The sequence below is a fragment of the Strix uralensis genome, chromosome 5, assembly GCF_047716275.1.
Source record: "Strix uralensis isolate ZFMK-TIS-50842 chromosome 5, bStrUra1, whole genome shotgun sequence".
Taxonomy (NCBI): domain Eukaryota; kingdom Metazoa; phylum Chordata; class Aves; order Strigiformes; family Strigidae; genus Strix; species Strix uralensis.
Window position 1 is genome coordinate 3,076,188 of NC_133976.1, and position 19,556 is coordinate 3,095,743.

Genomic DNA, 19,556 nt, shown 5'->3' on the forward strand with positions numbered 1-19,556 from the left:
ATGTTTCTACCATTAGCCTTCTGCACTGCTCTGGCTTCCAGTGAATTTTTGTGCTGCACCATGGGGCACAGTGTGTGTGGAATGGACACTAAAGGGGTGCTGATTTATTATTCTGCTATGTGATTTCTGCTCTTTCTACCAGCATCTTTTCTTTCAGGAGGGCTCCCTTTGTTCTGGTTTTAAGTAGAGAGCTCAGAGACGAGAAAGGGAGGATTAGTAATTAAATATGCTCTGATGATGGCATGGTTGTGAAGGAGGGAGGAGGAAGGAATACTCCATAGTAATGTACTTTTGTTTTCTTTTCTCTCTGCTTGTAGGACAAAATCTGCCAGGGAATTGGTGTTTTGAAGACTCTTACAGCTTTTAATCCTCGTCCTCTTGGGAATACAAACCTTTCTAATCATGTCACCAGCCATGTGGAAATGGACTTGCCTGGTTTCTCACCTCCTGCTATCCACCACAGTGTCACCTCTTGGGAGGCAGCAGCCACTCCATCCAAAGAGGCCCTTCATCACTTTCACTGGAGACCAAGCAGAGGGAAACTTCAACCACTTGGTGGTTGACGAAAGAACTGGGCACATTTACTTGGGAGCTGTCAACAGGATCTACAAACTCTCCAGTGACCTGAAGGTCCTGGTGACCCACCAGACTGGTCCTGATGAAGATAATCCCAAGTGTTATCCTCCCAGGATAGTCCAAACCTGCAACGAACCCTTGACGCCCACTAACAACATAAACAAAATGCTCCTCATAGACTACAAGGAGAATCGGTTGATAGCCTGTGGGAGTCTTTACCAGGGCATCTGTAAGCTTTTGAGGCTGGATGACCTCTTCAAGCTGGGAGAGCCCTTCCACAAGAAGGAGCATTATCTCTCTGGGGTGAATGAGAGTGGCTCTGTTTTTGGAGTCATTGTTTCTTACAGCAACATGGATGACAAGTTGTTCATTGCCACTGCTGTGGATGGAAAACCTGAGTATTTCCCCACTATTTCCAGCAGAAAGCTCACCAAGAACTCTGAGGCAGATGGGATGTTTGCGTATGTCTTTCATGATGAGTTTGTGGCCTCTATGATCAAGATCCCCTCAGATACCTTTACCATCATCCCTGACTTTGATATCTACTACATCTATGGCTTCAGCAGTGGTAACTTTGTCTATTTCCTGACTCTGCAACCTGAGATGATCTCACCACCTGGCTCCACCACGAAGGAGCAGGTTTATACCTCCAAGCTGGTCCGGCTTTGTAAGGAGGACACAGCCTTTAACTCCTATGTTGAGGTGCCCATTGGCTGTGAGAAGAATGGGGTGGAGTACCGGTTGCTCCAGGCAGCCTACTTGTCTAAGGCTGGAACCATCTTAGCAAGGTCTTTGGGTGTTGGCCCTGAGGATGATATCCTCTTCACAGTCTTCTCCAAGGGGCAGAAAAGGAAGATGAAGTCCTTGGATGAATCTGCTCTTTGCATCTTTGTCTTGAAAAAGATCAATGATCGCATCAAGGACAGACTGCAGTCCTGCTACAGGGGAGAGGGGACGTTAGATCTGGCCTGGCTCAAAGTCAAGGACATTCCCTGTAGCAGTGCGGTAAGTAAAGCCCCTAAGCACCCAACCTTAACCTCTTCATATGCTCACAGATCTTAGAACATGGCTTAATGGTTAGAGCAGGGACGAAGGATCTGCCTTGTTCCAGTCCTGGCTCTGCCTCCAGCTCACCACACCACCTAATTTAACCCGTTCATGCCTCAGTTTGCTCATGGATGAGCTGAGAAAGGTGTCACTTTCTGACCTCCCCAAGCATGCTATGTTTGCTGATGAACTGAACCAAGAGACCTTGAAATCTTTAGAAGGGATGTGTCGTAGTTACATCACTGTGCAATTCATTAGGGGTGAAATCACATTTACTTTTGCAGTCTTGGCTCAAACCTAAACCAAAACAGGACGTAGATAATGTCAACGGTTTGTGCTGGTTTCTGTGTCTGCTGGTGTAATTTTATTCCCTTGGGCTGGAGTAGGAGCAGGATTGTTCAGGGAGTTTTGTGAAGCCAGGGCTTCATTTATTCTAGGGCTGAAAAGCACTGGTCATTAACCATCAAAGTCCATCGCCGTCCGGTTTCCAGCTAGTTCTGTGTTGCCTCTGCACTGAAAAATTAGTGCCTCACTGCAGATCAAGGGTTAAATGCTGCAAGACTTAAGGGCAGGATTGGGGAAGAGTCTGGTCTACCTGACCTACAAATGGTCTTAAGAAATTGTCTTAGTTTATTCTGTCAGTTCACTAAAGTGTCACTGCAGAAATCTGCGTCAGCCCCACCACCATACAGCTGGCTTTGATACCACGCACAGAAATCAGCATTACAGCCAGCACTGCACCCTGGCTGCTGTAATAGCCGCTTCTCTGGGCTTTGATTTCCTTCCTTAATTAGCTCTTTTAAGTGAGAGGCAAGTTCAAGTCTGAGCAAAGGGAATACAGAGAGACAGCAGAGCGCTTTCCTGCCCCGTAATCTCAAGGCAGTCAGGGCTTGGGATACGGGATTGCTCCGGCTTTCCTTTGTACTGAAGCCTCCTTTGCTGGGGGATTCCTGCTGTTGTTCCTTTGCAGGACAAGGACAGACTAAGAGGACCGCAGACAGAAATTTCATTGCAGGGAGACTGATCCTTCCTTACTCTGCCCTAATTCCCCGTTACACCAGTGCCCTCAGCATTGTTGCTTGACCTTGCACTGCTCTCATACTCCCACACCGAACGTGCAGAGGGACAAGTCCTTCATTTTAGTTGGGATCTCTTCTGCCTAGACCTGCAAATCTCCCTACTGAGTATTGCACAGGGAGAAAGGCTGTGCCCAAATCTGGCTTTGATTTTTTTGTTTAGCCTCAAGGCCTCTGCACTTTCAAAGAGCTGTCTTTAGATTTAAGCTGGGAGCTTCCCACTGGAGTTTCTTTCCTGGGCCGCTAAGCCTCTCCATGCATTTGCAAATCTGCTCTGCTTGTGCTCCATACTCATGTTTGCATTACTGGACCTCTCGAATCAGAAGGTTTGAAACCTCTCAGTCACCTGGGTTCTGTGGCTTTAGACAGGAGGAAAAAGGCCAGCAGCTTTCTTGTGTCCCTCAGGGTGAGTCCCGGAACAAGACGACTGATATATCAGACCAAATTTGGAGAGGCAGGAGTGCAGAGGTTGGGGAGAAGACAAGGAGCCAGGGACTGGCATATTTGTGACTGCATTTCTTCACTGTGAATCAGAGATGCTAATGCTTCCCAGCTGGAGAAAGAGCCTGGCGATCCTTGAAGAAAAAACCAGAAGTCTGAAAAGTGTAACTAAAAGTGGGCTGTCCTCTCCTTAAATGAGTCTACTTAGAGCTGCTGGCAAGCCCTGTCTGAGATCAGCTGTGCTGCCCGAGGGAAGAGGTATTAGTGACTTGGCTGCTGTAAGGGTTGCAGAGTCCAGCCGCTAAGCTTGGAAAATATTTGATGGTTGGTGAAGTATTTTGGAGCCTGGATATATGTCTGTGAGGGCCTCGTCTCCTTTACTGATGTCCTGCTTGCCAGCCATCCACCAGCACTGCTGCTCTGCCTCTTAGCACATGTGTTTGAAGCAGCTCTAAAACCAATTACAAAGCCATCAGTGAGACTTTCCCTGGTTTTGTGTGGATGTCAAATATTTCTCTGCTGGTGCAAATAGAGGCTTAACCTGCCTGCGATCAAGGCTGGACCTGAACTTCAGCTCTGCCGCCCTGCCCTCGGCAGCTGAAATCCTGCATGTGAACAGACACAACTGATGTGCCTGGCATTGAGCAGATGGGTAGAGATGAGCTGTGGGAAACCCTCACTGAGCATTGCAGAGACACATTGTTAGAAGACGTATTCCAACCCTTCTTTGTGGTATTAACTGTAGGACCATGGATTATGGAGCTGGGCTCACCGCACTGTCCTCGTATCTTGGTGCACGGTCCGGTCTGGCTTTTGGTAACAAATATTTTTCTAATAGGGAGATAACTGACTCAAAGGGGATCCACGTGTTGGGATGCTTCTGTTCCTGCCTTGGTGTACTGCTTGCTCAAGGCCACTTCAGGACAAGAAAAGTCTCTTGGAGACCATTCCCAGCACAGCTCTTCTAACCTGCAATATGCACACAAATAATTACAGGGATGTGGGGGAATGGTGCACTTGGCCACAGTACAGTGCAGAGTCTGCAGCTTCTCTGGTCAGGCAGCTTTGTTGGCGCAGCTGATGCTGAGAAAGTTGAGGTCAGGTAGGACCTGGCAGCAAGCTGGACTGGACACACTGCGTCTCACAGTCAAGATGCAGCGGGAGGCATTGGGTCTCCAGATGTCCTGGAGACTTGCCCTGGTCTGGTTTGCAAACCCAATGTGAAGGCAAAGGATGGAGACACAACTGTGTAATGAGCCTGTGCTTCTCTCGTGCCAACCCCGTGTGAATGTTGCAGATGTTAGCGGTGTGACAGAAGAATTTCCAGAATAAGAAATATAAAAGTCCAGAGATGGAGGATCCTCAATGTTCATTCCTCCCCTGCCTCTATGTTATAGCTGTCCTCCTGTTAATCTTCAGCATAAATCAGGAAAAAATGATGGATTCTTATGTCTGGGCAGTTGATTTGCAAATTGGTGATGTTCACTCAGGTGATGAACAGTTCCAAGTAATACCTCTCTGGTTTTCCTCTCTGCAAATACAGGATAATAGCTTATATTTAAACAGTACACTTGACCTCAAATGCTTAGAAATTCATATAATCAGAGAAAAATGAGGCTTAGAAAAAAAAGAGTCTTATGAGGTCATCTGATTTGCTCTTCTGCCCTACTTATAACATTACTGACAGATGTTTGTCTCACCTGTTCTTAACCTCCACCGATGGAGATTCCTCTCTCTCTCCCTACATGATCTGTCTTTGCTGCTAGGAAGCTTTCCCTCATGTCTAATCTAAATTTCCTTTCCTGATACTGGAGCCATTCCTACTTATATAGCCCCAGAGAGCACCTTCATCCCCTTTGGCTATCTAGCAAGAGCATTGTGTGTCACCAAAATGTGACCAGTTAACGTATGGAGCAGAGGGAGCGAGGCTGGATGGACATGCAGGGTGTTGGCAGAAGGAAGGGCTGTTCTGGAGGGAAAAAATAGGCTTCTTAAAACAAAAAACAATCTTTATGTTGTATAAAGAAGGCTGTGGTTTATATATGCTTCATAAACTTTGTCATTAACTGTTGGTACAGTTGGGAAATGATGGATTTCTTTAAAGAAAAAAAAGGTACTTTGGGAGGAGGATGGAGATGTAAATGGGCCATTTTGGTACAGGACTGGACCATGGGGGGATTTGTTGATTTTCACTACTATGGAATAGGATTAACAATAGGTGTGTTTTGAAGCCCAGTGACAATTGCATTACTGGGATGCTCAGTAGTGGAGATGGGGGAGCCTTCCCCTCTACCTTGAGGAGCAAGCAGGTGAACTGCTGTGTAGAAGCATGGGTGAAGAAGAGGAGGGTATTAGGGATTGATCCCAAAGAAGCATGAGGGTGCCAAGGCCTGCTGAGGAGATGCAAGAGGAACAGGGATCCTTGCCGGAGCTTTGGCTTGCAGTGAAGTCCCAAACACAGTGTGTTGTTGGCATGTGATCCTGGCTGTCAGCTTAGGAGCTGGTTGCAACACAGGGCTGCTATCCTGGGAGATCCTGGTCTCCCCATCAGCCTGATCTGCCTCACAGCATCACCTGCCGCTCTGCAGCCTAACAGACTCCAGTCCCTGAAATGAAAAGGTGTCACCTCCATCGCTGTAGCTTTTACCGGATACACAGCACAAATATCTGTCCAAGATAATCAAAGTGTCTGTCCGCAGCTATCACCTGGCTTCTGCCTTTTGCTGGTATTTTCTTTTCCTTTTGGCAGGAAATGGAGTTTGACTGTTTAAATTACTGTATTCAATCTCTTCCTGTTTTTCATGGCAGTGCTGTCACTTGGGGGAGAAAAGAAATGTTTTTGAAGCTGACCAGCCAACAAAAGGCCTTGTGTAGAGAGCTGGGCAATATTTTTCCAACACTTTGCTAACAGAGGGCAGGCAAGGTGGTTGTTTGGGACCTGAGTCATTGTCTGACAAGTGACTTGGCTATAAAGGCTTCCTGTGCTTCTGATGTTTCAAGGCAAACTTAAGACAGCAACTCCCCAAAACATTTCTGCAGCCTCTGGTGCCTAGATTCATGAGAGTCCTGCATCACCTCTGTTCCTCAAGTGGACTCTGCTCTCCTGCTCCCTCCTGCTTTCCCTGAATCCCCCCCACCCATCCTGGATGCTTGACACCCACCAAGCAAGAACTGCTGTACTCATGGGGTTTAGCTGCATGCTGGAGGAGACTGTGGAAGGCATATTGCTGCTTAGTCTTTCCACGGTTGGCTGTCAGGTACGTCTGGATGCCAGTTGGGCGCGCAGACGTTTTGCTTTGGCAGCATGAGCACCTCACTCCAGGATGAATGCTGCTTGATCCTTGGGAATGATTCATGGGCTCTCTTCTGCTCCATGCCACCAGGTTAGGAAGGGCCATTTCTAGCTCAGGTGGGACAGTCTATCTGACTCCTGGCAAGGCCACTGTTGGTGATGGGGTGGCCATGGTTTTCCTATAAACAGCCTATTCCATGATTTTTCCTCTTCCTCCCAGGGCTTGCATTTGTCATCAGTGGTGTTAACAGGACACAGGTCTGACAACACCTCTGAGACACTGAGATGGGGAGCAGCATTACCCCTGTTTTACAGCAGGGTTGGCTAAAGTGCAGTAAAACGTAACTTGCAGTGCAGTTGCAGCTCAGTGAGTCATGGATCTTAGTGCTGTGCCCAGTGTTCCCAAAAGGGAATATCATCCTTGCTATTGTGTTCCTCTCTAGTATGGGGAACAGAAAACCAGGGTCATTTAGAAAGAAGGATGTGGGCTGGAGCTGCTGGAAAGAAGGGGCAATTCGAGGAAAAAAAAAAAAAATCACTTTGCAAACTAAAAAATAGGAATTGCCATCTCTATCTGTCATTTCCTCCATCGTTTTCCCTTAAAAAGGAAAGATTGGGGTGAAAGGGAGTGTTAACTTTTGCTTTGCCCTTGGGAAGAGGAATACGTGGAAGGAGGTCCATGCGATACTGCTGCTTTGACATTTTGCACGCACATTTGTCCCGGCTGGGTTGGCCGGTACGTGAGCCTGCCGATTTCTCAGGGGAGTGACTCAGTCACAGGAATGAGCTATCAGTTTCATTAGACCTCGTAGTGTCACTGCTTGCCAGTTGGGCTATCCTAAGTAAATCTCTGCGGGTGTCAATGACACTTGTGCTTGCACAATAGGTCTTTTTGTTCATCTCTACTGGATAGACTATGCACAAGAGTTTTGCCTACATGTCTTTACTCCAAATTGTACAGGCTCATGTTTCTGATCCAAAGAGCTCATGGTCAGTTGAGGTCAGTTCTTGGTCAACTTTTAACAGGGCTTTCTTCTTCTTCCTCTGAAGATGCAAACAGGAGCAGGAACAAAAAAAAAAAAAAAACAGTGTAGTCTGTGAAAAGGGAGTAGCCTCAGAAATACGGTAATGCCTCTCTGGGAATGCTCACTGGAGACTCAGAGATGGAGCAAACAGGCTTATTACTGCCAGATTTGTATTTGTATAATTGGTCACATTGGTTTGTGTTGGATGGGAGTGTGTGTGAATGTGTGCGGAGCGTGTTGTCGGAGGAACTTGCTGAGCCCAGTAACTTTGATAAGAGGCAACAAGCGCCCTCGTGCTGATGCTGGGAGCTGCAGTGGATGGGGAGGACTTAACTGGGGAGTCAATATGGACAAGGGGTAGGGTGCTGGCTTAGGGTTTCTGCAGCTGAGCTCTGCTCTTCTCCAGCTCCAGCAGGCCTGACCATCATCTCCTCTGCAAAGCTGTTTGTGCTCTGGGATGAAAGATATTTAATCAGAGAGAAATATCATGTTACCTTGCTACATGAGCCAGATCAGGTGAAAGCGAAGCAGGGAGCTCTCTCTAGGACATGGCTGGTATTTCTCATGATTATTGTCAGTGGTGGAAGTGACTAGAGATGTCTGGGGCTGTGCTCCTCAGGCTAATGGAGAGCAGCTGAGTTCAAATCTTCACCACTCTGAGCAAGGTCCTGGCCCCTCTGTAACTGGAGTTAGGAAAGTCTCCCCACCTCTTCCTCTGTGAGGTGATCAGCAAGCTCATTAATTAGCACTAATTCACTGATTAGCATGCCTAATGTTCATGCTAGGGACATGACGGTTGGGGTGTAATGGAGTTGCAGGAACGAGCCCCTCCTGGATTTTCCATCGACATACGTGCCTATGGCTGAACGGTGCTGGGTGAGCACTACGGGACTTCTCCAGCATCTGCCTGAGCTCTTAGTTCAGCCTGGGTATAGTTACTGGCAACATCCCAGTCCTCTGGACATTCTCAGAAGCCTGCTGCTTATTCAGGTGTGCACGCATGTGCTAACCTGGTGAGAGCTCATTTGCAAGGGCTTCTCAGGCACCATGTGGGTTCATCTTCACTTCTTCCTCAGTGGTGGTCCTTCCTCCCATGTGCCACCTCTCTGCTTTCAACCAGCAGGGATAAGGACACTTTCCCGCCTCTGTAAAGTGTTCTGCACTCCAGGCAGAAAAAAAAAAAGTGGCTTTGGAGACCCTGGGGGAGAGAACAACAAAAACCCTTAAGCACTTACATCAACTGAAGCTTGCACTTAAGGGCTGTAAACCAGGGCCTAATTGCAGAGAGAGGATGATTGCATTTGAGGTATTAAGTATATTCCTCAGTGTTAAACACCTGTCCTTGTAAGGATACTTCCAGATCAGTGTGCATGCAGAAATAATGCTGGCGGTAATTAATTACCTTCTTATCGCAGCCCCACCCTACAACCTCTCCTTCCAAAATCCTCATTGTTTGCCCTGGGCAGGGGCTGGGGGAAAGCATGCTTTGGAAACAACTTCTTTCTCAAAACCATTTATCTACTTCCCAAGAATAAAGCAAGAGGAGACTTTATGCCTTTAAGTGGCTGGGTGCCAAACCCCCTCACAGTGCTTTTCTCTACCGGCTCCTCGTGTCTGCTTGATCCCGCTCACACAAAATGTTCATTGAGGACGGAGCAGGGCCCAAGGCTGCTGAGTCGCTGTTATGTCTGAGATATTTCAGGCACAGCTCCCTCCCCCATCATCAGTCCCATCTCTGGACCACGTTGGCTCTGCCTGAGCTGCTCAGCATCTCCAAGCATCAGCCCCAGGTCCTGGTGATCCCCCAGTAGCTGCTTCTGCAGGTGAGCAAGGCGTCACCTTCTCCATCACTGCTTGTGCCATTTCCCTGCACTTTTTGCCACATGGATAATTAGATTTGTTTCTGGGAACTGATCTTTGCTGCTTCCCCTGCCAGCGACTCAAGCTGTTTTCTTCTGTGGTACAGCTCTGTGGTCGCCCGTGGCTCAGCCTTGCATTTTTGGAGGGCTCTATATTATCTCCTCGCATTCTCCTCCACGCTGGGAGATCAGCTACTTCACAAACCTGACCTCGTATTGCCTCACCAGGAGGTTGCCTTGCAGGCCAATGGGAATGCTTGTACAACAGTTGTTTTTTTTTTAAAAAAAAGCAGCAAGCAAAACCCAACCATCCTGGAAGAGCCAGAAGCAAAGTGACTCCAGCTCCCTTCATGAGCCTGATGCTATTTAAAGCACCTCCGGACTGGGGGCAGCTGAGCGCGGGAGTTTGTACAATAACTGTTCTGTTGAGGAGGGGGTTGAGGGTATGCTGGATTCCTCATTGCTTTCTCGGCCAAATCCTGCACTGAGCCTTTCTCGCTTGCCTGATGCAAGTGTAGCTGTCGGGGTGAAAAACAGTGCGGGGTCTGTCTTAGTACTTGAAGAATCAGCAAAGAAGTTTAGCCTCTGGGAACAATCTGATGTGCATGTCTATTTATTTTATATTCCAGCACATACATAACACAAACCTTTTTTTTTTTTTTTTTTTTTTTTTTTACCCTGAAATAAGCATGTTTCTCTATTTATCCAAATTGCATGGAAACATGGGTCCCCATTATACCAGGTAGGATAATACAGATGTTGGAAGTGTCTATCTTGAAGACTGACCGCTGTGAAGGCGGAGACAAGAAAGACTGTTGTACCTACAGAGAGATGTCCAAATCTCATCCGACCATATTTCTGACACTCCCAGCCTGGCATCTGCACAAATCTGCTAGTGTGGGATATGGTTTTGCTGTAAGTTTACTTGAGAGGCATTTTATTAGCACTGGCCCAGTCTTGGGTAACATGACAACAGCTTTGGGGCAAAATGCGGTGTTTGCAGAGCCAGAGTGGACCTGACTGGGTGGATATGTCCAAGTTCAGGGTGGAGCTGGGGACCTGGGTGTCCTGCACACATCTACCTCCAAAGTGTCCTTCTCTTCAGCTCTGCTTTGTTGCACAGATAAATATCAGTGAGTGGATGAACGTGGCTTGCTGAATTGCAGACCTTTGTTGCATCTTTCTCCTGCAGATACCTACACAATACATAGGACCTAACATCCCCCCTGTGCCACCAGAACCCAGTCGCTTCAATTTAGGAGCTAGTAAACATTGCAGCCCAATGTTTTCTGCTTTATGGTGCAGATTCTAATAATATTTAAAATATTTAAAGAAGTACTTGAAACACGGGAAAGGCAAGACACCTTGCATGCAACTAGATGGTAGCACTGGAGAAAGACAGAGACCTCTGTTTCCTCCATGCAGTATTGGAGCTGGCATAGCTGATAGAGCATGTGGGTGACATTAGATCAGTAGGAACAACATCATATTTTCCCTGTTTCAATGTCATTACCCCGTCATTGTCAGTGTTCCAAAATATAATAGGATTTGTTCAGCTGATTTATCCTGTAAACAAGTGATATTAGCCAGGCGCATGTTTAGACACACAGAGAGAGTGGGAGAGGCAGAGTGAGGGAGCATGCAGAAGGGAATAATAAAAATGTACTCCTCCTAATGAGAGAATGACCCAGCACTTATCAATGGGTTGGGGATATTGGTTGGGATCCTGCGCCAAGAAACACAGCGCTGTAATTGTAATGGTGTCCCTGCTTCTGAGGGCTGGCTGCAGCCTCCTGCTTGCACAGTCCCACTTTCAGATGCAGGAGGAGTCTCAGCTTAATGGCTTGAGTGAATTTATACTCGGCTGACACAAGTGCTCTGAATTCCTCAAGTACCGAGATCTGCACAGATAGAGGCAGCAAGTGGGAGATTTTTCTTTGCAGGGCTTGAGTGCTTTAGGTCATTGTTTAAACTGATAACGAGGCTTCTTTAAATTCATTTTCTGTGAGATGATAGGACCAGGCACAACTCAGTTCTCCCTGATACAGATGCACAACCCTCCAGCTCGGCACGACTCTCCATTATTTGGTGAACAAGCCGAGGCCTCTCGTACCCAGCCGAGCTCTCTCAATTTCCCTGTGCTGAAGAGCAACAGCACATACATGTTGTTCATTACAACACTTAGTTTACCTTCGCAGGACCACGGTGAGGCTTAATTAATGTTTTTAAGCAGCTGTGGGATCTCTGGGCAAAGGTGTTGTTTGCATGCAAAGCAACATTGTTGTTTAATTTATATAGCGTTGTTGGTGCATGTGGCACTTTGCAGCCCAAATGATAATTTTGTCTGTGTAACAAAATAATAATTATAGTAATTGTGATTCAGTGGAGAATCTCTGGTGGTGCCGGCATAGGGGAGGCAGCTGGACTTTATTCGGCAAGGTGCTGGTATGCATCACTGGAATAGGAATGAGGGGTGCCTGGCAGCTGCCAGAAATGCTCCAGAAATGCTGGTTTAACCATTCTGATGCCAGCAAATATTGGGAGATAATGGGCCAGGCATGTTTTCTGTTAGAGGGAGGACAGGTCAGCAAGAGAAGGCTCCTACAACTTTCAACGCTGCATGCAACAGAGAGCAGTGATACTGTTGTGGAGACCTGACAAGAGCCCTGCAGTGTGGCTGTTGTGTCCATTTGGTGAAGATGTAATGTAATTTGGGGAAGGGTTTGTAATCTGGGGAAGTTTGTAATTTGGGGAAGGGACCATCTTTTGTTAGGTGTCTCTATTGGATGGACACACCTGAGAGAAACCCATGTTTCAGCAAGGATGCTCAGGATTACAGGGCACAGCTGCAGAGGATAGAGCTCCAGTCTCTTCTTATACCTCTTTCATCACTGCAGTTGATGTTTCCAGGAATTTGTTAGATAGACAACCTTTGGCCCATCACGGAAATGCAACATCCTTGAGGATAAAATGCAGCAGCTGATGAGCACTTCTCCTTCACTCAAAGGTGTCTTTTGCCCTACACAAAACACCCTTTTCACTTAAGATTTTCTCTCTCTGGGACTCTTACTCCCCATCTCAGCTACAGCAGCACCAGGGGAAGTCAGTGCTACTGTGTTTCAGGTGCGTAACACAGCTTTGCTGATAGAATATGTTCTTACAGAAGAGCTCTAGCAGCTTATTTGATCAATACTTCACTTTTGAAAAATCCCTAAAGGCTTATATACCCAATAGACCATGGCAGTTTCAAAGGCAGAGTCTCCACACTCAATAATGTCTTTTTTTTGGGGTGTGAAAAATTTTAAGTGAATTTTTTAAAGCTCATGAAAAGCACTGAGCTGAGAGCCACAGAGATCATATTCCTCTGTTTATCCTTCAGTGCCTTATCCACAAGATCCTCCAGCCTCTGAGACAGCAAGGGGAAGTTTATAGGACTGCAGAACTCAGCTTCCTTTTACAATCACACTCGCTGCTCTTCAGGTCCCATCCAACCTGCTTGTTTGTAGGTACAGTTGCCACCTCTGAGGGGATGAACCTCAGTGACCACACACCTCAGGGATCTGTTTTGCACCCCAGCTGCATGGTTTGGTGTGCTAATGCTGAGATTTTGAATTGTAATGACGGAAGGTTTTTTTGAGGGGTTGGAAATGACATATGCAAAAGGGACATTTGGCTGACACAGCAATGGTGTTTGGGATGTGGGATGTGAAGACCTCCACAAATGGGAGTGTTTGTAGTATCTCAGTCTGACACTCTGCATTGCTGCTGAAGGTACTGTGCCTCTTCCCTGCCTACATCAGACTCTTGGGGTCTAACCAAGGTGCTTGAAATATCACTGAAGTTACAATATCCAAACACAGAGAGTGTAAATATCCCATTGAAAAATGTTTCCAGGTATCTGAGTCTGTTTTGCACCTTGTCTTGTTTATCTTGATGTCGTGTGATTGTTTCTCCTGGCAGACGCTTGGAAGTGAAGTTGACATAGGAGCCGAGGGACACAGTGAAGCTGGTATCAGTACACCATCTGCCAGAAACATAGATTCGTTAACCTGCTGGTGTTTCAGGCTGATCCTTAATTGCATAGTCACTTGTAATGGTAGGAGTGTCTTCAGTGCAAGTGACCAAGAAGCCAGTAAGTTGTTTTGCTGAGACAGTATTGCACACTTTGTTATCTATGGTGTGCTTCTCTGGATAATCAGTCTTGGATTTTCCTTCATGGGGGCATGAACTGTTTCTCTCTGGTAGCCCAGTGCTGCTTCCAGAGCGGAAATGCTGCTGCTGACCAGTCCCATGCCAGTAGTAAGGCAACGTGCATAGCAGAAGTGGGAACAAGAGTTTGAGAACAAGCCATGGTCTGAAAACCATCTGCAGTTGCTTCTCACTAGCTGACAGAGTCAACAGACCCTGAAAGCTGTGGTCTGCATCTCCAGGGTCTACAGAAGGAAATAAGAAAAGCAAACTTACTGTTATTATTGGTTAAATTTTTTAATATTGGGGTCTAGAAAATTTTTAGGGGTTCACTAACCGATGACCAGTGTACACATCTTTTGGCGCACTAATCATTCAGAAAGTCAGGACTTAGGTGATGCTGAATTTATAGCAATAATTACTTCTTACTAATAACCACCCAGATCTGCTGAGCAAAAGGCCTGAAGACTAAAGAAACCTGTGGGTCTCTGTAAGAAAGGCAGCCTCCTCTTCAGGAAATTGCAAATTTTATGATGTGGAGGTACATGGTACAGACTGTTGGGAAGCCTTACGCTCACAGCATAGCAGGAACATAAATGCAGGCATAAAAAGTCTGTACTACATTAAGATTCTGCAGCACTCTGGAAACTTGACACCAGTCCTTGAACTGATGCTTAAACTACAGACCTAAAAACCAAACGCCTGTACCAGTTCTAGTCAATTTGAGTAACTTTCCCCCCTGTTCTTGCGTTCCTGAATTATGTTTGAATGAAAACCTCTTAGCATAGTGGGTGCAATTTCCCTGTAATTGGTAAAGTTACTGTAACTACACTGTCATTTGTATATGGTGACATGTAATTGCATGGTAACCATTGCTGTGGTTGCACAAGTGAAAAGCAGCGTGCAATTATAATGTATTTCCAAATGCTGGCTCTTTATCCAGCTTCCATTATATCACAGAGCACCCTGGGGAAACAGTACTGGATATTTTTGTATGTCATTAGACTGCAGGCTAACCGCTGAAGAGTGGGTTGGTTGGTGATCTATGCTATCGTTGGTTGGTGACCCAGGGTTCCCATCTCTTTGTCCACAAAATTTCCCCGTAGCATTGAATTGCAGATGACAAAGGTCTACAGCTGTTGATGCTCAGGGCGCAAGCCCACAGCCTTTTCCTGACCCACTGCCAGGAATGTGTATGATGAGGAGGGCAGTAACAGGCACCAAATTATGTGAGTGATGTGGCATGAGGTGAAAGTCAGAGGAGCTGTCTCCGTCCTGCACTAGGACCTCATAGCTCGACACAGGCAATGGGTTGAAATGTGATATTTCTGCTGAAGTTCACAGCACAGATGTGGGGAGGAGGTCAGATGAACCAAAGTCCACTGGTCTCAGAGGAGTCAGAAGAAAGACTCAGAGGCAGTATGGCTGGAAGCAGAGATAATGCAGGTCAGAGGCAGAGACAATCCAGCTTAAGGAAGGGAAGGTACTAATGCCAGGGGTAGGGCAAACCAATGTCTAATCAGATCACCAAACAGTGAAGCCCATGCTGATACCATCAAGAGGACATGCACAGGCAAACCAGAGAAGTACAAGCCTTGAGTAGCATGCTGCTGCTGTTGGAGTTTAAAGACCTGTGGTTTGCAGAGAGATGGTTTCCATCATTTGCAGCTCTGCTGGGTGGGAATTTATGATTCATCCCTGCACCAGGTGATCTAGACCCTAAATTTCCTAGCTTGTATCTCTTCAGGTACTGTGAAGTTCCCGGTGATGGATTTTCCTAGGACTTCTATCTCTCTAGATTGTTAAATATCCTATTGAATGGGATACATGCCCATCCTCACCCTCACTCAGTCCTTGCAGTCAGGATGAAAACAAGATCTTGCAGTGACGTGATGGAAAAGACCTTGGATATCTCCTTGCAAAGACTCAGATGCACATGACTGTTGATTTCTTATTGCTGTTGGCTCCCTGGCCCTGCTGGCAGCACAGACCACCGTAATGTATGAATTCCCTCCATTGTCTGGTGTAGCCAAGCCTAAGATAACAAGAGTGAGAAGCCAAGTACCTGCCACCATATGAAGACAGGGCTGTTAGGTATTAGCTGTAAATCAAAAGTGAGACTTGGCTGTTGGGACAGCCTTTATCCCCAGTGAGTCTGTGGAACTGCTTTGGAGCCTGCTGAGATATCTGGAAAAAGGCCTCAGTGCTTTGATTGGGGAGGAAGATTTTGCCAGAGTGAAAGCAAGGAGGAATGAGGGACAGCTAATCCTTTATCGAGCCTTTTCCCAAAATATGGATTAGGCTGTATTTGATTATTAGGGGTTGATTCAGAGGCAAATAGCTAAAGCAGATGTTTAAGGGACAGTTGCAGTTTATTATGAGCACTGTTTACACTGTCCCCCTAATATCTGGTGCTTCAGCCATTCGTGCAATGCCAAAGTGCCCACTTCTGCTGGGGAATCAAATGAGGACAGGGAAGGAGGTGGTGTAATTGGAGCTCTAACCCTTCTGCTGAGTTTGGGGGGTTTTGGGGCTCAGCAAATCCCTAGGGGACTGAGCCAGCACCAGCCTTGTAAAACCATCCTCTGCAGGAGGGCTTGGATGTATTAATTATTTATTTGATAGGCTTAATCCTGGAGAAGGCAAATGCCTGCCAGAACCCTCCTGTAAATCAGGCCCATTCTTTTGCACATCCTTCCTATTTCACTGGTGACTCTTGGCCACGATGTCACGGCTGGAGATGAACCCTCTGGTTGCCAATGCAGGGAGTGGTGGCAGGAACAGACTGTGGCCTCTTACCAGGTGGCTCCCCCCTGCATATCAGCCCAAGATGGAGAGGCAGCTGGTGGGACTTGGGAAGGCATTTATGCTCTGGGAGCTGCCAACCATTCTCACATGAAGATATTTCGGATATGTAGAGCACCTTGTAAACCTGTGTTTACCAGCTTTCCTGGGGCAGAAGGGTGGTGAGTAATATTGCTTCTTTTGCAGGTGGGAACCTGGTGTGGGATGATGAACTGTTTGACTCCAGTCCAGCATCTCAACCATAAGGCCCCCCTTCCCTTCCAAGTTACCTACAGACTGTGCCATGAATTTCTGGGTTAGATTTTAACTGCTCAGGATGCAAGAAACGCTGATCCTATTCCTGCCTCTTCAGATCTTCCCTTTGCCCCTCCCTGATATCCCAGCTGGTGTGGCAGCAGTGTTGCAAGCAGAGTGAATTCATGTCCTCACCTCCGCTTTCATTCTGGAAAGTCGTTAACGTGAAATTGCCAAGCAGAGAAGCTCCAGAGAGTTTAACGTGGCTACTTTATATTGCTGCTAGGAGTGTCTGGAATTGAAAATAAACCTATGCTTGCAAGTCCTGACCCTTTCATCATAAATCTAAACTTCCTTACGTGTTTCTCTTTGCTGAAGAAGATGACTGTATTTCTGCCTTTACAAAGGCGTGTGTGCAGCTGAGAGCCACAGCTGCACAGAAGCCGGGTGATGTTTATTTGTAGGGTTTTGCTTGCTGGCATTTTTTGCAGATGATCCCCAGAGGAAATAACCCAAATATGTTAAATGAAAATAGTTTTCATGTGGTGTGTGGTTTGCTGGTCTTGCTCCTATTCTTGGGGGACAGTTGTCTGCACTGCAAATCACAACTCTGCAATTGCTTCTCTGGCACCCACGTAACAGTGTGTGAGTGAACATCATGGCCTTATCTGTCCTCACGCAGCACTTTGCATGTCTCAGAGGCTATGGTGTGCTGTGATGGTCCCAGATCTCATCTGAACTGGGTCATGTAAGAGAAAGTGCTGATTTCACTCTTCAACCTTGCCCTGGTGCTTGGACCATAAAATGGGTTGGAAGGGACCTTTAAAGGTCATTTAGTCCAACCCCCTGCAATAAGCAGGGACATCTTCAACTAGATTAGTTTGCTTAGAGTCCTGTCCAGCCTGACCTTGAATGTTTCCAGGGGTGGGGTATCTACAGCCGCTCTGGGCAACTATTCCAGTGTTTCACCACCCTTATCATAAAAAATACCTTCCTTATATGTAGACTGAACCTACATTCACAGAATCACAGAATCATCTCGGTTGGAAAAGACCTTGAAGATCATCTAGTCCAACCATTAACCTAACACTGACCGTTCTCAACTCTACCATATCCCTAAGCACTATGTCATTCTTTTAGTTTAAAACCATTACCCATTGTCCTATTGCTACAGGCCCTACTAAAAAGTCTGTCTCTATTTTGTAAGGATGTGTCCTTCTGTAAATAATCTCAGGGAAATTTAGTTTTGTGTCTGTATGGGGGAATACCATGATATCAGCCCCATTAAGGGTAGATCTGAGTTCAGCTGGAGCTGGGCCCAATCTGAAGGAGGAGCAACTAACCTGTGGCAATTGGATTAATTAAGTCTCAACAGGTTGGAGATGTGCTGCAGATCAGCCACAGGTTATTGTGCTTGATGCTGGGATCTCAGTCTATATCCTCTTAGGGTTTTGCAGGAGGATGAGAGCTTACTCTGGCAATGTGAGCTTTGACATGCATCTACAGCAATCATATATTCTAGCTAACACATTCTGGCTGCTGATAGAGTGTGTTACAGAGGGCTCAGTGCTATATCCTTACATCCATATAGTCTTAGACTTGCCTGGGGAAGCAAAGAGAAGTAGCTTGTACCTCCCTGAAAAACAGCACAGGCAGATCCTGCCTGAGATTTGAGGTCCTGGGTCATGCAGGAAGGCAGACCAGATGATTGCAAGGGTCCATTCTGGTCTCCAAGTGCTTCAGTTGGAGTACTTGGTTTTGGCTGTGCTACAGAGAGGGGAGCGTGTGGGAGGCTGTGTTGCACCAAGGAGGATGCCTCTGACTGTGCCAGCTCTGCTTGATTGCTACCATTTCACTGCTCGTTGGTGTAATTTCCTGTTGTTTGAGATGGAGCTTCATACACTGCACCCTAGGTAAGATGTCTGCTGGCACCATTAAGCTTTTTATCCTCTTGGTGGTGAAGAAAGCAGTTTCCTATTTCTTGTTTTCCTTTAAAACCATGATAAAGCAGGACTTTCTTTCCTTGCCCCTCTTTCTGCCATTTGTAGAAGGTTTGTGAATTTCTTGCTTTCAGTCTGAAATGATTCTTCTCTCAGCTTGTCAGGCCATCAGTTTGAGTGAGACACATACAAGTTTTATAACAGCCTTTAAACATGTATCATATTCATTTGAGAGCTTAAGAGTTTCAGGTCAAACTGGGCCTGACTTCAAGACTTGAATTCTTCTCAGAGCTTACATCCATAGGACAGTTCAGGTTGGAAGGGACCTCAAGAGCTCATGTAGTCCAGCCTCCTGTTCAAAGCATGATATGTCTTCGTGTTAGATGCTTAGGCTGAATGAATCATCTGGAGTCCTTTTGCAATCAGCTGACTCTATCAGAAGGTGATCCAGTGCATTACAAGTTTGTCTGGATGGCTTGTTCTCTGACATACCTCCTCTTCTCTGTTGATTATTGAGGTAGTTTAGGTGATCACTGTAGGCAATTTACTAAGATTTCACATGGCTAAAGCTAGGGGAGATGGCTCCCACACCAGGTGTCGGGTAGCGAGAGAAGTGAACAGAAGGCTTCTCATGCTGCATCAGACCAACACACCGCTCCTCTTTTTAGCTCATCTCTGACAGTCAGTGTCTCACGTCTCGCAGAAAGATCTGGGTAGCGTCGCTGCTTCAAACACGCTTGTACTTCCTGAGTAATCAAATTGCAGTTTTTCCATCCTGACCTATCTAATGAAGCTGTGCGTGTTCTCATTATCCACGGAAACAGTTTTTGCAAGTCATGCTGTGAGCAGGGTTGTCCTCCCTCTCTGAAGTGTGGTCATCAGCTTGGTGGTACTAGACCTCAGATGAATTTGGCCTTTGAATCTGGGATGCAGATTTCTCTTAGACTTTGTGCAGGCATTGCAGACTAGCAGCATCCTGTCTGCTGCTCATGGAGGCTGTTGATCTGATCTATAATTGCTCTTTGAGCTGGTGTTTTAGATCTGAAAGGGCAATCCACAAACACTAATGACTC

At 46.5% G+C, this 19,556-nt stretch overlaps 1 protein-coding gene across 1 annotated transcript in view; it reads left to right on the plus strand.

The window, feature by feature from the left end:
* Window positions 1–351: 351 nt before the first annotated feature.
* PLXNA4 (plexin A4) overlaps window positions 352–19,556 on the plus strand; it is a 429,280-nt gene continuing 410,075 nt past the window's right edge. Inside the window, exon 1 of the mRNA XM_074869684.1 lies at window positions 352–1,581. Within this exon, the coding sequence (XP_074725785.1) occupies window positions 403–1,581 (1,179 nt within the window). The 5' untranslated portion in view covers window positions 352–402. The remainder of the gene's footprint in view (window positions 1,582–19,556) is intronic.